This window comes from Caenorhabditis elegans, chromosome V (genome assembly GCF_000002985.6).
Source record: "Caenorhabditis elegans chromosome V".
NCBI lineage: Eukaryota > Metazoa > Nematoda > Chromadorea > Rhabditida > Rhabditidae > Caenorhabditis > Caenorhabditis elegans.
Window position 1 is genome coordinate 11,546,592 of NC_003283.11, and position 15,491 is coordinate 11,562,082.

At 34.3% G+C, this 15,491-nt stretch overlaps 5 protein-coding genes, 1 non-coding gene and 2 pseudogenes across 8 annotated transcripts; 6 read left to right on the forward strand and 2 right to left on the reverse strand.

The window, feature by feature from the left end:
* Positions 1-503: 503 nt before the first annotated feature.
* F38B7.11 (CX domain-containing protein) lies at positions 504-1,565 on the forward strand (the record flags this gene model as incomplete). The annotated part of the gene is made up of 4 exons (NM_001269404.3): positions 504-507; positions 559-755; positions 805-914; positions 1,331-1,565. 4 exons carry the CDS (start codon positions 504-506, stop codon positions 1,563-1,565), a joined length of 546 nt encoding a protein of 181 aa, NP_001256333.1.
* Positions 1,566-1,638: 73 nt separating this feature from the next.
* On the reverse strand, positions 1,639-2,373 carry F38B7.17 (PheST operon leader peptide PheM; the record flags this gene model as incomplete). Its single annotated transcript, NM_001368466.1, has 2 exons — positions 1,639-1,710; positions 2,332-2,373. 2 exons carry the CDS (start codon positions 2,371-2,373, stop codon positions 1,639-1,641), a joined length of 114 nt encoding a protein of 37 aa, NP_001355442.1.
* A 142-nt stretch (positions 2,374-2,515) lies between these two features.
* On the forward strand, positions 2,516-5,022 carry F38B7.3 (PH domain-containing protein). Its single transcript, NM_073528.6, has 6 exons — positions 2,516-2,763; positions 3,222-3,358; positions 3,409-3,608; positions 3,866-3,981; positions 4,030-4,532; positions 4,578-5,022. The coding sequence occupies exons 1-6, from the start codon at positions 2,730-2,732 to the stop codon at positions 4,809-4,811; spliced, it is 1,224 nt and encodes a 407-aa protein (NP_505929.1). The 5' UTR covers positions 2,516-2,729; the 3' UTR covers positions 4,812-5,022.
* Positions 5,023-6,087: 1,065 nt separating this feature from the next.
* Positions 6,088-7,632, forward strand: srx-85 (G-protein coupled receptors family 1 profile domain-containing protein; the record flags this gene model as incomplete). The annotated part of the gene is made up of 5 exons (NM_073529.3): positions 6,088-6,177; positions 6,581-6,744; positions 6,793-7,025; positions 7,100-7,266; positions 7,308-7,632. 5 exons carry the CDS (start codon positions 6,088-6,090, stop codon positions 7,629-7,631), a joined length of 978 nt encoding a protein of 325 aa, NP_505930.2. The 3' UTR covers position 7,632.
* Positions 7,103-7,198, reverse strand: F38B7.13. The gene has a single exon (NR_069562.1). It is a non-coding gene; the product is annotated as an Unclassified non-coding RNA F38B7.13 (non-coding RNA).
* A 406-nt stretch (positions 7,633-8,038) lies between the features above and the next one.
* Positions 8,039-11,536, forward strand: duo-1 (ubiquitinyl hydrolase 1). The gene is made up of 10 exons (NM_073530.8): positions 8,039-8,272; positions 8,327-8,418; positions 8,463-8,742; positions 8,939-9,148; positions 9,200-9,461; positions 9,510-9,787; positions 9,916-10,038; positions 10,090-10,506; positions 10,558-11,083; positions 11,129-11,536. Exons 1-10 carry the CDS (start codon positions 8,046-8,048, stop codon positions 11,345-11,347), a joined length of 2,634 nt encoding a protein of 877 aa, NP_505931.3. The 5' UTR covers positions 8,039-8,045; the 3' UTR covers positions 11,348-11,536.
* A 191-nt stretch (positions 11,537-11,727) lies between these two features.
* srx-71 lies at positions 11,728-13,290 on the forward strand (annotated as a pseudogene). The gene is made up of 7 exons: positions 11,728-11,802; positions 11,846-12,009; positions 12,303-12,471; positions 12,513-12,730; positions 12,864-12,985; positions 13,029-13,103; positions 13,146-13,290. Coding segments are annotated over exons 1-7 (968 nt in total).
* Positions 13,291-13,486: 196 nt separating this feature from the next.
* On the forward strand, positions 13,487-15,059 carry srx-72 (annotated as a pseudogene). The gene is made up of 6 exons: positions 13,487-13,623; positions 13,750-13,918; positions 13,964-14,200; positions 14,628-14,749; positions 14,799-14,873; positions 14,915-15,059. Coding segments are annotated over exons 1-6 (885 nt in total).
* Positions 15,060-15,491: the final 432 nt, after the last annotated feature.

The window sequence follows — 15,491 nt, forward strand, 5'->3', positions numbered from 1 at the left end:
GAAGTTGCGACCGAAGTCCGTGATTTTGGAGCCCGAGCCAACATTTTTTCAGAATCATCTTAGTATCTTATTCAAAAGATTTTTACTAGTTGTCAACCGCTCAACTCAATGAGGGAACTATGCTATATTGATTTGTTTTCTTATTTTAATTATTAGCGGTGTGATTATTCCATGCGAAAAGATCATAAGCAAGAAAAAACCGAAGTGCAAATGTTTTTCACATTCATGTATATGCTTTCTAACATCACTTCAGCTATCTCTGACTTTCAGAAGATCTGAAATATTCGATTTACGAAAAGACAACTTGACGTAATCGCTTTCAGAAAATGCGTATGCAGTGTTGGTATCTAAGGCAACTATCGCACATCCAACTTTCTTTTTAAATCAGGTGAAATAGCGTGGCTCTTTTCATTTCCTTTTCATGATCTTTTTTCCCATGTTTAAATTATTTTTGCTTAGTTTAATACAATTATCCGAAGCAATTACAACTAAAAGAGCGTATTATGAGTAAGTAGTATTTAAAAAAAAACAATATTTTACCTAAAAGTGTGATTTCAGGCCGTATTTTCTCGAAAAATATGACTTTTTTTCATTCTGAGACTCGTTTCGGAACTCCCTATCACATAATTAATGAGAACAAAACGTTCATTTTTGACGGAACAAGATATTATTTGGATCCAAAACTCAAAGAAACATTCCAAGATATTTGTGAATACAGTATTCATCCACTCCTTGATGCCACTGAACTTCAAACGGTGACTTTGATTTTATGATATCCACTAAAATGATGGAAATTTATTTCAGACGTACCTTCCAAATATGACACATGTCGATTCTATTTATTATGAATGCTCGTGTTTTGAACTATGTTACGGGCTGAGGTGCAGAATTAACCCGTTTTATTTGATAATAGTGTGAGTTGGAAACATTATGTAGGTTATATGAAAGCACATAGGTTATATGAAAGTAAAAAAGTCCGGCGATTTTCCCCGGGAGTTGGCAAAACTGTCGATTGCATAATTGGCAAAATTAACAGTATTTTTAGGTTTCATGGTGGATCAATTTTTGTTTGTTGAAAGTAAGATCAATCTGTAAATTGTAGAAAATTTCCAAAACCGAGAATTACTAATCACTTCCTTCTATATTAAACGTCTATTACACTAACAATAAAATACGAATGAGATTTGTTTTTGTCTTTAAAAACTTATTTTAAATTTATAGCTAACATAGGAGTAACACTCAACTACAAGACTGTGTTGCTATCTTGATCTATTGAAAACATGAATGATTTTTCTTCAAACCCCCGTTTTCTTAAAATATGTTATTTCAGTTGCCTCACCGTTGGTATCTTCTTTGTTTGGACTACTTCAATAGTCTATATTAAAATCAGAAAAAATCAGAAAATAAAACAAAGACCATCATCTTCATCAAACTCCGAATCAATCGCACTCCCTCCATCCTATAAAGTAGCTTGCTCACATTTGTCAGAAATACCACCATCATATGCATCTATTATGGCAGGGAACGTTATCCTTGCAGAACCTTTAAACTCTTCTATTATTTAACTGAAAATGTGCCTGATGAATAATTGAGTTTGATATGAATTTTATATGATAATAATAAAGCATAATCTGGTAGTCATGGAAATCGAAACGCTTCTTCGTGTTTCTCACGTTTCTCTTTAGTTCCTTTTGTGAAGTGCAAGAACACCTGAAAAATTCAATTCATTGCTATTCTCTTTTCTGTTCTGTATATGTATATGCAGTTTAGTTAGCACAATCAAAAAATCTCCTGAATTATTGCAAATTTGAGAATAGCCAGTTTAAAAAATAAATTTATTTTTGTATTCTCTGTTTTAAAATGTTCAGTAAAAAATTTTATTATATTTAAATGTGGTTCAGAAAATGGGGACTGCAACTCTCAGCAATCTCCTTGTTCGAATTTCCTCCAAAATCAGAACTGCAAGACCGAATTGGAACTTTTCCCACTTCATCTTATTGGTTCAAAAGTGGTCGCCGTGAGTTGATGATTGGTCGTGCAGTTCTCATTCCGGAGGAAGTTCAAAATTAGCGAGTTGAAAAATCACCGTTTGAAGAATTGATTTTTCAAATTTTGCACTTTTTTGTTGTTCATTTGTGGTATTTCAGTATATTGCATTATGCCGAGTTTATTTTAGAATAAAATTCCCCATTTCCTTAACTTTAAATTGTAACACTGATGAAAGATTTGGTACGGTAACTTTGTTTTTTTTTAAATTCAAGTAACACTTTTTGGAATTTTTTCTTTTATATTTTTTAACAATTGAAACTTTAAATTGGGCACGAAACTAACTGTCAGAAACAAACGATGACTCATTCCCATATTCTTGTTCATTACGAACCGAGATTTTCGCAATGTCAGCTAGTTCTATAAGGGACCACTAGTGTGACGTGTTCTGACAACTAGAGACCCAGAGAAGCAAAGATATCATATGTCACCTTTCCATTTCTAGAAATTTCGCATTTCACCCTAACCCATATGTATATCCTTGACATAGAGTGTCCTAGCAACACTTTCACACACTATTTATTTCTGCCTGTTGTCTCGTGGTTGTGTGCTCCCTTGTTTCTCTGCACACTCTATATCCTACACACTATCTAATTGCCATCTGCTACCCTATTTCTCGTGTCTCACAAACACCCTTACTCTGCCATCCAACCTCTGTCAGTTCTCTCAGTTTTTTAGATTATATGTTCTGCACCTCTGAGGCTGCTGTCGATATGGGTGAGTTATGGCTTTTATCTTAAAATTTCTGGAAAGTTATCGAGTGCTAAAGATACCGTATCTTTTTGGATAATGTACAACATAATATTTTTACGAATAGTAAGGCCTGTAGATAATAAATATTTGCGGAGTTTCTTTTGTTTTCAATCCAGCTAACAATTAAGGCTCAGACAGTATGCAAACAGTAATTTTCGCTTAAAGTTTGTTTTTGATAAATTTGATTTTTTCTGCGAAACACATTATCGACAATTATTGTTTTCGTTATGAACAATTATGAACTGTTATTTCACTACAAATTCCATAGTTTTGTATAATTCGTTAACTTTGACTGATGGTTATTTTTTGGGCCAGAAAAGAGTATTTTCAATTATTGCATAAAATTCAGCATTTGATAAACTTTATCTATAAGTCAAATGGCATAGCTGAAAATGACGAAAACTTTACAGTTATGTTTTCAGATAGTGGAAGAGGAGACATTCGTCGTCTGAAAGACGGAGAAATTCTGAAATACACATCAGGAATCTTCAGTTCAAAATGGAAGAAAATGTATGCGGTGTTGTTCAGCGATTCGCGTCTTGTTTGGTTTGAAAATAGAGTGAGTTTCATTGAAAATTGATAAGAACTGCAAATAAAATTATTGTTCAGGGTGATAGAAAACCAAAAGGAAGTGTTCTTCTGAAAGATGTGATACCATATATTTGTGTGGGACTAATGACTGACAGAATGCCTGTGAAAAGACCAAATGTACCAGAAGGAAATTCAGTTCATCATCTCGTTGGAATTGGAATGAATCCAAAAGCTGATCCATGTCATTGGATTTTGTTTTCCTCAGATTCAGATATTGAGTGAGTATTGAGTTATGGCTCTTTTTTGAAAACTGGCTTGTTTTCAAAAAATTGTAGCTCATTTTGGTGAAACTTGACAAAAAATGTTGAATATGATTTAATAAAACCAACAGTTTTTTCTTTTCAATTCCATGAATGTCTCCCTAGTTTTCATTCACCTGAAGACGTAGATAAATTCAATAGTTTTTCAGAAATTACTTGAAAACTTGAAAAGAACTCTGGTAAAAAAAAAGAAAAAAACAACAAAACATTTTCAGATCTTGGTTCACAGAAATCACAAAAACATTACCGAAGCCTGCTAATCCTCCACCAAATGCACCACAACAAGGGCCTGGAGCCCAACCACCACAGCAACAAAACAATGGAGGATATGGTTAGCCTTTTCATCGAATTTTAAATTTATTTTTATTTTATTTTTCAGTTCCCCCAACAGTATATCCAAGTGCTCCTCCTCCAGTTCAGCCAGGCTACAATCCTCGTCCTGCCAGCGGACAGTCTTATCCATCTGGACCACAAGTCCCACCAGCTTATGGACAATACCCTCAACCTGGTTATCCACAACCGGCTGGAGTTCCAACTTCTTCTCACACAACTGTAATCGTCAGAGATGGAGGTTACGGTGGTGGCGGATACGGTGGATATGGAGGAGGTGGTGGAGGATTCGGAAGCACTGGGCTTGGATTCGGCTCTGGCATCTTGGCTGGAAGTCTCCTTGGCTACGGATTGGGATCCATGTGGGGAGGACATCACAGCTACGGTGGATGGGGTGGCGGTTACGGTGGAGGTGGTTATGGAATGGCTGGTGGATATTACTCCGATAATGATACAACTGTTACCAACAACTATTACAATTATGGAGATAATGACAACAATGGAGGAAACAATCATAGTAGTAGCTCGAATGCTATTACAGATGCTCCTGGAGTAAGTTTTAAATTCTATTGAACTTTTTGAATTGTTAATTTTTAGAATGCCGGTGATCAATCTCAACAGCAGTCGGATAATAATTACGGAAATGCTAACCAAGACTCATATGATCAAGGAAATGATTATGGGAATGACTATGGAAATGCTGGTTATGACTCTGGAGACTTTGGTGGCGGAGACTACGGAGGTGGTGGATATGATTCGGGAGACTTCGGAGGTGGTGACTTTGGTGGTGGTGATTTCGGAGGTGGAGATTTCGGAGGAGGCGACTATTAAACTCGTGGATCAAGCTCTTCCTGTTTTTCATTCTATTTTCCCTCAGTTCTCTATTGCTTTGCTTTACAATGTTTATAACTCAACTATTTGTGCCATTCTCAGTTTTGCAATTGTTTAGAGAATTTATCTGTGATAATAAATGTTCATAATGACCCTCATCAGATAGCCTTTAAAATTTCTCAACTTTTTGAAATGCACTTCTTAAAATTAATTTCAATTCTACAATGTTGAAAATTTGGAGAGCTGAGCAAATTTGAATTTTGAAGTTTTCAACATTAAAAAATTGCAATGAAATATTCGTTTTTTTTTCACAAGTTACATACTTGCACCGGGTTAACTTTTCGGATACAATATACCTAGAGCAAATTTTTAAAATTTTTTAATTGAATACTGAAGCGTCTCACCAACTCACAAGTGTAAAGAGATCATATTTTACATAATTTATTATTTTTCAATAGTAATTTTCCACTGCAAAACTGAATTATGACATCACACAAACAGTGTTGTTTTCAAAAGTGAGAAAGTTGGATCACATTTGGAATTTTGGATTATTTCTCGAAGATAAAGTTTTTGAAAAAGTTCTGTGCCTACAAAACTCCTAACACATTTTTTCTACGTCTAACTGAAAGATCAAAAAACTTCTCCTTGAGAAAAAATATTTTTGTTCCTAAATTGAATATATTTGATTTTCAGATGATCATAATCCACGGTTCACTGAACTGTGCAAAATCACCTGGCCCATGTTTTTCTATTCTGGTTGGACCGAGGTGAAAACATTCTGGGTACGTAAAAATAATTTTTTGTCATTAAAGTTATGTGAATTCAAGTATGAACGTGTGATGTAGCCATGAGGAAAGTTCGCACAATCTTTATGAAAAAGTGAGTTCCATATAATTCCCAGACAAACTCTGCAGCTGAAAATATCATCTCTTTTCATTTTTCAGTTCCCTGATATTTATTCCTCCATAATTTTTTGTTCCCACTACGGTAGCATATAGGAGTAATCTTTGAAGCTATCAATTAGAAAATATGCGTCAACGCAAGAAAAACACATCCCTAGACACAACTTTTACAAATCTTTCCTTTTTATCCCATTTTTTGGAAAATGCTCTCTAAATCAGTCTAGTTGAAGAGGATTTGTTCAAATGCTCAACTCAAATCCATTGTGACCTAATTAATGCTCCAGACATGACGTCTGGATGATGAGAACTCAAATATATTCAAACTTCAAATTTAATTTCAATTTGAAGTATTTCAGAAATTCTAGTCTACGACAATGGCGAGTAACTCTTCAAATGAGGATGTTCCAATCATCTACAATTATCAAGATCCTTCTTCATTTATTGCTTCAATTCTCATGATCGTTGTATGTTTTTCTGAAGTTTGTGATATTGTAATTTTTCTAAGTAGAATTTTAGAATTGCTCTCAAATTCCAAGTAAAAACTAATATCTTTCCTTATTTTGAAACTATGACTGATAGTGAGTTTTTCTTAACAAGCAGGTTGCTTTTAGGCTATTCAATTTTGTTGGCAAATAGAATGGAAGAGACGATCTCAATCTAAGTAACAGGTCCTACATTCTACAGATTTGTTCATCAAAAACTAAATTGATTAAATTTCAATTTCTATAATAAAATTATCGGAAAACTCCAGGCGTCATACAGCATGTAGAATCTATGTTTTGTGGTATCTTGGCATTTACGTCTAGCGCGTACTTTAAAGTCAAAACTCATTGACGTTACTCCACCTTTTAAACTTTTGATATTCAGAATGGCTCATTTGGAGTTGTTTGCAACAGTCTCATAATTTACATTTTTTGCAAAGAAACCAAAGAAAGAACAGCTTTCAATGTAATATGTATGGTACGAGCATTTGTCAACTTATACATTCTGATTACAAATCACTTGGGACTTTTTGTTCCGATGACTTTATCGTAAGTTAAATCTTGTGAAAAACAAAAGTGATGCGGCAGTAATTATAGTGGAAAAGCAATAGTGAGTAAGACTCTAGAGACTTGGGCAATATCAATGTCAAACTCTTTGTATATGGCAAATGAATATCTGACAGTGGTTATATCAGTTAATCGATTTATTTCTTTATTCTTTCCATTGTATTATGTTAAACTTTGTGGAATGAAACCAACTGTTGTAATTTTGATAGTGATGTATGCATATCGAATTGGTGCAGTCGCCAAAGAAACTATAAGTTTTACAGGTAAGATAAATCTAGATAATAAATCAGAATTTTGGAGTATGCTAAACTAGTGAAAAAACGTTTAACCAATTCAGCAATCAATTGCTACATCCTCTACTACGTCGAATATTTATCTTGGCTCCCAGATTTTTCCCCGCAATGCTCTGGTAACAGCGGAATTCTACTTTTCATGGCTGTCAATTTCGCTATCGTGTCAGTGATCAACGTGGCAACTTTTGCCAAAATATTCAAGTTTTACAAAGTGAGTAATATTACAAATGGTTTTTTAAATAAAGCTTTTAGAATCAAAATAAAACTGACAAGGAATCACGAAAGCGAATAAAAAAGAATATTTATCTTTTCATTCAAACAGTGCTCCAAGATTCTCTCTACCTCATTGACATTTCGTTCACTTTTTACTTTAATTCGTTCTACGACTATCGGTTTTGGACGTTTTTCTGTGGAACCTTTGTATGGCAATCGTTACACTCACTGGATGGATTTATCATGATAATGTTCAATGAGCGACTATCCTTTCTCAAAAAACAGCTCTTTCAACCACTGGCGTCGAAAGTTTCTTTCGTTCGAGTTTCTCAAGTGCCATCCAGAGTTCATTCCAATGCATAATAAATTTGCAAAAATGATGTTTTACTCAAAAGAACAGTCTCATTGCCACATTTTTTTTAATTTCGAAGGAATTTATTTTACAATATATTGTATAGTAAAATGTTTTATTAAATTACTTATTTTGCACAGAGCGATTTTCACTACACTACGCTTCAATTGAATTCAATTGAAACAACAGTTTGCAACAAATAAAATCTGCGTTACCGTAGTCATCCGCAAGTTTACGTGAGAGTGTTTGCGTATCTCTCATCTCGCGCCGGCGCTCGATTTTTAAACATATCTTTAAACAGTTATTTTTCTAAAAACATCGGTGTGATGCATCATTATTGCTATTCTCCTTTATATTTCATTTTGAGCTTTTCAATTATTTCTTAAAAACTATAAATTAAGCATATAATTCAAAAGGATTTTTAGATGACCGAAGAATTTATGGTTGATGTCTCAATTGTCGGTTCGGATATCCATACTCTAAAAAATCGGAGACTAAAATTCGATGGATCTTCACTTCATATATTAGGCCCGAAGGCAGCGGAAACTCGAATTTTTTCATGTGAAAAAATTCTATACAAACGAATGAAAATGACGAAGGAGGGAAAAATGCTCACGATCCCATTGGTTGAGGAAAATGGCAAACGCGATGTGTAAGTTTTTATTTATATTCTATCCTTTTCTAAACATCAAGATTTTATTTTCAGAATGATTAAATTGATTTTCACTCCGCCACATGATGCATTCAGGACATGGGTTGTTAATGAGTTCAACAAGTTTATCGAAGAAAACAAAAATTGTAAGATACGTGGTTAATTTTGATTAAAAAACAGTTTTTTTTAGCGATGCAGGCCACACAATCCAAGCGTCCCCCGTCTGCGGCATCCGGAAGTAGCAGCCGCACGGAAAAATCCTCAGTTCGTCCAATTTTCAATGAACAAATCTTGAGAGAAGACCACGAGAAAGCTCGACAGCTCTCACGACCATCATCACAGGCCACAAAATCTTCTGAAGTTGCTTCACGCCTCTCAAGTGATCAAGGTCGAGAGTCTTCGATTGGGTTGATGGATCAAATGGTTGCATCCAGTGATGCGTTTGACTCATTGAAGAAGGATAGAAAAAGGTACTAAAATTTGCCTTTTCTATATTTTCTCAAAGATTAAATTCCTAATTAAATATGTTTCCCAATTTTCCGATTTTATTTGTAGAGTTATCTGAACGGTATTTCGAGTTCAATATGGGCATTTTTGAATGTTTCCTTGTTTTTAAAGACTCAGTTTAAGCCGTGTTCCTATTTATGAATTATATATTTTTTTCAGAAGTCCCGTCGACGCTCTTCAAACAAGTGCTCCGAAAACAATGAAGCCAAAGAGATCAGAAGACATCAAAGACGAAAAACAGCGTGATGAGAAACCACAAGCAGAAACAGTTTTCAGTGAAATCTTGGAACCTGCTCAGTCATCTAAACGGTCAGAATCACCTCTCCTGTCTTCAGATGTTTTTTTGAGAAAGTTGCATGAAAATAGACAGTAAGTTCAACTTGAGAAATTCAAAATAAGTATTGTTAATTAAATTTTCAGATTAGTAAACACTGGGAACTCGTGTTACTATAATTCAACAATGCAAGCTGTTTCATCATGCAATCCGCTGGTTATTCGTTGTGAACAACTTTATCGTATGGTTCGAGACAATATCGAATTGTTTGATGACTCAATGAACAACGATCAGGCCGATATCAAGAGAAAATACATCGTTCTTCAGAACTTCTTAAAAGTCGTTATCTGCTTAGGATGGCACTTCAATAAGCGGAACGAGGGAAAGTCTATCGAATTGCGTAGATATGTGAGTTTTTTTTTCAAAATTGTTCTTTCAAATCAATTCTCTTTCAAGGATTTGCTTCAATATCGTCAGAATGTTGGGAAGATCAATGAAGAATTCAATAATGACGACCAACAAGATGCTCACGAGTTTTTACTAACTCTTATCGGAGCTGTTGACGACGCAATGGGAGTCATGTCGAAAAATGTAAAGACAATCGATAATGTTGGAATAACACTCAATCCAGCAAGGGCTTTCAAGATTGATGTGGAGACAATGTATGTATGCCAAGGATGTAGCAATGAGGAACTGAAGGTCGATTCACGAAATGATTTGGGAGTTTCTGTGATGTTAGTTCAGTTTTGCCCAATTTCTCACCAACAAATATTTTAATTCTGGAATAGTTTTGGAAATTCAGATTTTAAAAAAGTATCTAGATATGTATTGTGGAATTAGACGACACATTTATGATTCACAGGGATGGATGTTCGGTGCAAAAACTGGTTTCGTCGTTTGTTAAATGGTCTCCGATTGAGAAAGAATGCTCGTCATGCAAGCACAAAATATCTTCATCATGCGAAAGGATATCAACATTTCCAGAGTAGGAGCTTACTTTTTTGCTTTATTTTGATATAAAAATTGAATTTTGCAGATGTCTCATTATCAATTTGAAGAGATATGAGCTGGAAGGACAAGGACCTCCTTTTTCGATGAAAAAGAAAAGTTGCCGGGTCGAACCATCATTCAAGCTCGACGTCTCTTCATTGGGGAACTTTCCGCCAGTGGAGCATCCTGAGATGTTTGAAAACAAGGAGTATTCTACTACGGAACCGGTTAATTCAGAAGACTCTAGACTTGCCGAAATTACGACGGACGATGCTCATTTTAACGATTCTCGTGTATCAGGCAGGCTGCTTGGTGGAGCCGATGAAGAAATGTCGCAATGCTCTGTTATCGTAGAAGATGTGAAAAAGCGGAAAGAGTTATATTTCAATATATTTTCAAATGAGAAGGATTTTGATGATATTCTTGATGAAATGGGCATCAACAATGGTGAAAACCAGAAAAGGTTCGTATAAAAGAAACCTTATTTTCATTAAATTTATTTATTTTATTTCAGATTTCATTTCGAGAGACACATAACTGGGCCTCCATCAAAAATGTATCAATTTCAACTCCCTGGAGCCACACGAGGAATTACACCAGACGGAAATTGCTTTTATCGTGCGATTTCGTGGTGGATTACCGGAGTTCAATCGCATCATATGATCTTTCGCGAAGCAGTCGGCAAGCATCTCAAGAAGAACGAATTAATGTTCAAAAAGTACTGTCATAATGAGATATACGAGAAGTACGTTGAGAATGCAATGCGTGATGGAGTTTGGGCGACAACTTGTGAAATTTTCGCTATGGCCAATATGCTCAACGTTGAGATTATAACGTATCTTGGAGATAGTGGATGGGTACCTCATTCCCCACAAAATAATTATCCACCAAGAAAAGGAGCTATATATTTGAAGAATACAAATATGCATTATGAGCCTACAACTTCATTGAGAAAGAATTCACCAGAAAGGTCGCCAATGAAAAAAGAAAACACTAATGGGAGTTCAATGCATGATGAGCTGGATGAAAATGATTATTTGGTACGACTGAAGGTGCTTAATGTAAATTACAATTTTTCTTTTCAGAAAAGCGATATTCATCCTGGAACATATTCATTGGTTGCTGTCGTGTGTCATCTCGGAGATTCGCCAAATAAAGGACATTATGTAGCTTATACAAAAGAATTGTATAAGAACTCAAGTTGGCTCCGCTGCTCTGATGATAATATATATGCTGTTTCAAAGAACGATGTCTCCGAAGCTATCCGATCGTCCGGATATCTTATGTTTTATGAACTCCAGTAGAAATTATTTTTCCATGTTTCTTTTCTCTTTTTCTATGGTTAGAATGATTTCATACACTTCTCTGCGTGTCATAATTCGTCAAATAATGGTTTGTAAAATGTTAAATGTTCCCCCGTGTTAAATCCCCATTCCCGTATTAACTTAATTTTTCTTTGATCTATAGAATTTTATATAAAATTTTTCAGTTTATTTTTTCAACCAGAGATTAGAAAGTCGATTCATTCAATGAGGAAAATTAGGTACAGCTTACTTACTTGTCAAGACTATGGGGATCAAGGCATGTAAAGCATAAAAATTTGTTGCAAAAGAGAGTTCAACTGGAAAATGTTTTCTCGAGAGCTCACGTACATCAGAATGTTCAGTCTTCTTCAAAAAACGGAATGTCACTTCTCAACGAATCTAGTTATAATTTTCGTGATCCGTATAACCTTATCGCTGCATTATCAATGGGAATTGTAAAATTACAATGAATTTTATTGAAAAAGAACGAATGTTTAGGTTGGGCTAGCTGGAATTACATGTAATATCATTTTTATCTACGTCTTTTTTAAAAATGTATCCGAGAAGACTTCATTTAATGTTTTAGGCATTACAAGAGCATTTGCAAATCTTTTTGTTCTTGTAATTCTTTATTACTTTGTTTTCATTCCAACAACTGTTTTGTGAGTTAAAACGTTTTTGACTACCTATTTTTGTAACCAATTTCTTAACATTTTTTATCAAAAAGGCATACTTTAAAGGCGCATGGGAATTTCCAGTATGATGGGTTATACTACAGTAACCCGTCAGTATCCATCAGAGCTGAATCCGATTTTTAACTGGGAGTGCAGTTTTCCAGCAATAAACCCAGTAATAATGGTTCAAAACAATTTCTCATAGTCTCGAACGATACCGTGGTCTACCCTATTACCAACTTAGGTAGATTACGATCGTCTCGATATTTTTGATATTTCAGAGGTTACACACCTTTCTTCTCAACTTATGGTGTTTCATTTGTCCTAGCAATTAGCATTGCTCTATACGCAACAAATGAAAATCAAACTCTTCTGACTGCAATCAATAGATTTTGTGCACTATACTTTCCATTTCAATATTCAAAGTTTTGTGGTATAAAACCCACTGTGGTAAGGCTTTGATCAGCTTATACGGTATAGGATTTTTTCAGTTTTTCATATTTTTAATCAATGCCTACCGATTCGGCGAAGTTATAGTTCCAATGCTTAATCCTAAATTTTCTGAAACAGCTTGTTGGGGGTCATATCAACCACAACCGGTGACAATTGTCCTATAGTTGACAATGCAATTTTGGTGGCACTGCTCATTTTTGCATTGACCACGATTTTCAATATTGCAACGTTTGCAAAAGTTGTATATTTCTTTCGAGTAACTTTTTTTTCCTATTTCACATATGTGACTATAGTCAAAAGCCAAAAATTTTTGATTACATAATTCAATTACAAAATTTTGATGTTTTAAAATCTGCTATACCTTTCTGTAAAATGAAATCATGTTTTAGACAAAATCTCAAAGTGACGAAGCATCAAAACGCAGGGAAAGGAAGAATGCCATTTTATTTTTTCAAACTGTTCTTCAAGATTTTCTTCACGTCATAGATTTTTCGTTCACTTTCTATTTCGGGTAATTTCTATTTCAAATCTCACAAATTCTTATGCTACTTCAGTGGATTGATTCAACATAGGCGATGGACATTTCTTTCCGGAGCCCTAATTTGGCAATTAATTCATGCAATTGATGGGTAGAATTAAATACCGTTTGATAATCCAATTTTATATTTCAGTGTAACAATGGTTATTTTTAACGAAAAAGTTGTATTCGTCGAGTGTTGTTTCTTCAAAATATCCACACTACCAGAAACCCATTCTCTTCCAATTATCGGAGGAAAACGGCAGTCTGTTTCTGCAGCAATAGCCACTGTTGACTGATTCAAATAACTTTCGAAACTTCAAACTTTCGATATACTATATAAATAGCTTTATCAAACTCTACATGTCCACCACACAAACGCAAATCAACCGGTACAAAACGCGATCCGCGTCATCAGAAATTTCTAGTTTTTTTCATTTCATATTTTGAAGAATTCCAGCTCAGTTTTTTTTTTTGTTTTTTTTTTTTTTTTTAATTTTAGTTATTTTCATGTTTTTTGACAAATTTCCTGATAAGAATTCTTTCAACGCTTTGGGTGTTTTAAGAAGTTTTGCCAATTTGCATATTCTCATAATTGTGTATTGCTTTATTTTCATTCCAACTACTATATTGTAAGTTATCAATTAAAATACAATTATTTTACCCTCTAGAATGAGGTACAAAAATGAATGTTTCGAATCATATTTTGTCATTTGAGCTTGCTCGTAACTTAAAAAATTTACTCAACTAAATTTCAGAGGTTATACACCACTACTATCCGTATACTTAGTTTCTTTTCTAGTAAATACTGCAAATGCTTTATATTCGGGAAATGAAAATCAAACTTTAATAATTGCATTGAACAGATTTTGTGCATTATATTTTCCTTTCCAATATTCAAAAATTTTCGGAATGAAGCAAACATTGGTATTGATGGTTCTACGCCTTAGTTAACAACTATTCTGATTTCAGATTTTGAGTTTTTTACTCTATGCGTATAGAATCGGGGAAGTGATATTACCAATACTTTCTGCTACATACTCAGAAAATGACTGCGTTTTATACTTTTCTCCCAGATATTTATCATGGACCACATTTGGCGAACGTTGTGATTTATTCGGAAATGCAATTGTTCTTTCTTTAATTGTTTTTGGAATGACAACATTTGTTAACATCGTCACTTTTGCAAAAGTTGCATATTTCTTTCGGGTATGAACAACTTTAATTTCATTACATTAATTTTGAACCATCACGGCAAGAAAAATATATCTAAAAATGATCGAAATATTCTTATCTCTCACTAAGCCATCAAACCAATTTCAGTTTCAATGAGTGTAATAAATTGGTGAACGTTTAACCAGACTACTGCAGTCCTGACAACGGCATCAATTTAGAACATAATGATTTTTGCAAGCAAGCTTCAGTTTTAGAAAGCGTCCCCAAAATCTGCCCTCAAAAGAGTGGGTGGTGGCCACTCCCGAGTAATTTATGTTCCATTTGTATTCACAAGTTTGCATTATAAATATGTCAAATAAAGTTGCGAAATGCCACTGAACAGTTTGTTGAGAAGATGCGAGTAATTATCGAATAATACTTCTAATTACCTTTGGTTTAAAGAAAAACAGAACTTATTCAGAGCAAGTTTCATCACGATGAAGCATCTAGACGCCGTGAGAAGAAAAACATTAATTTGTTTTTTCAAACTGTTCTTCAAGACTTCTTGTACGTTTTCGACCTTTCCTTTACTTTTTATTTCAAGTGAGTGTAAATTTTTAACATATTTAACTTTCCATTTTTAATGTTTCAGTGGAATGATTCAGCATAGACTCTGGACATTCTTATCTGGAAGTCTTATATGGCAGTTACTGCATGCAATTGATGGGTAAGAATCATTCAAAGGTCCTGTTGAAGTATTTTTTTCAGGTTAATTATGGTAGTTTTTAATGAAAAATTCTCATTGTTCAACAAATGTTTCTGCTCAAACCGGAGAGAAGTCGAAGGGAATACACCCCAAGTCGTTGAATTCAAAAGAAGATCGATTTCTGCCGCTCTAGTAACCATAAATTGAATCAAATTTTCAGACATTAGTTAGTCGTGTAAATATTTTAAAAATAAATAATAACGGACCATGAAATCTCTCGAACGCCACATTTGAAAGTTAAAATTAAAAAAAAACTGTGTTCACGTCTCATTCAGCAACAGGCAGTCACATGATAAGCTTTAACTTAAAGTCATTCCAGTAATGCACTTCAACCGATCAGTTATAACTAAATGCTTCGGTGGGATCGTGATTGTAGTATGGCGCCAAACATTACACCCACTTCAGTTTTAAAACTTTCGAATAACACCGTATCGGTTCGATTCAAAGTATGGTGTATCATCGTCAAAAAATATAGCAGCAAAAGAAAATGAGACAAATATTCTTGTAGACAACATTTATGTCTCCACCTTTTTTCATCAATACAGCTACAAAATTGAAAACATATATTTGTTAATGAAG

Bases quoted from the DNA above. Each gene is read 5' to 3' on its own strand.
- F38B7.3 (NM_073528.6), top strand. From the start codon at position 2,730: ATGTTCTGCACCTCTGAGGCTGCTGTCGATATGG. The intron at 2,764-3,221 runs GTGAGTTATGGC...TTATGTTTTCAG, and splicing joins TGAGGCTGCTGTCGATATGG to ATAGTGGAAGAGGAGACATT. The intron at 4,533-4,577 runs GTAAGTTTTAAA...GTTAATTTTTAG, and splicing joins CTATTACAGATGCTCCTGGA to AATGCCGGTGATCAATCTCA.
- duo-1 (NM_073530.8), top strand. From the start codon at position 8,046: ATGACCGAAGAATTTATGGTTGATGTCTCAATTGTCGGTTCGGATATC. The intron at 9,462-9,509 runs GTGAGTTTTTTT...TTCTCTTTCAAG, and splicing joins CTATCGAATTGCGTAGATAT to GATTTGCTTCAATATCGTCA. The intron at 11,084-11,128 runs GTACGACTGAAG...TTTTCTTTTCAG, and splicing joins TGGATGAAAATGATTATTTG to AAAAGCGATATTCATCCTGG.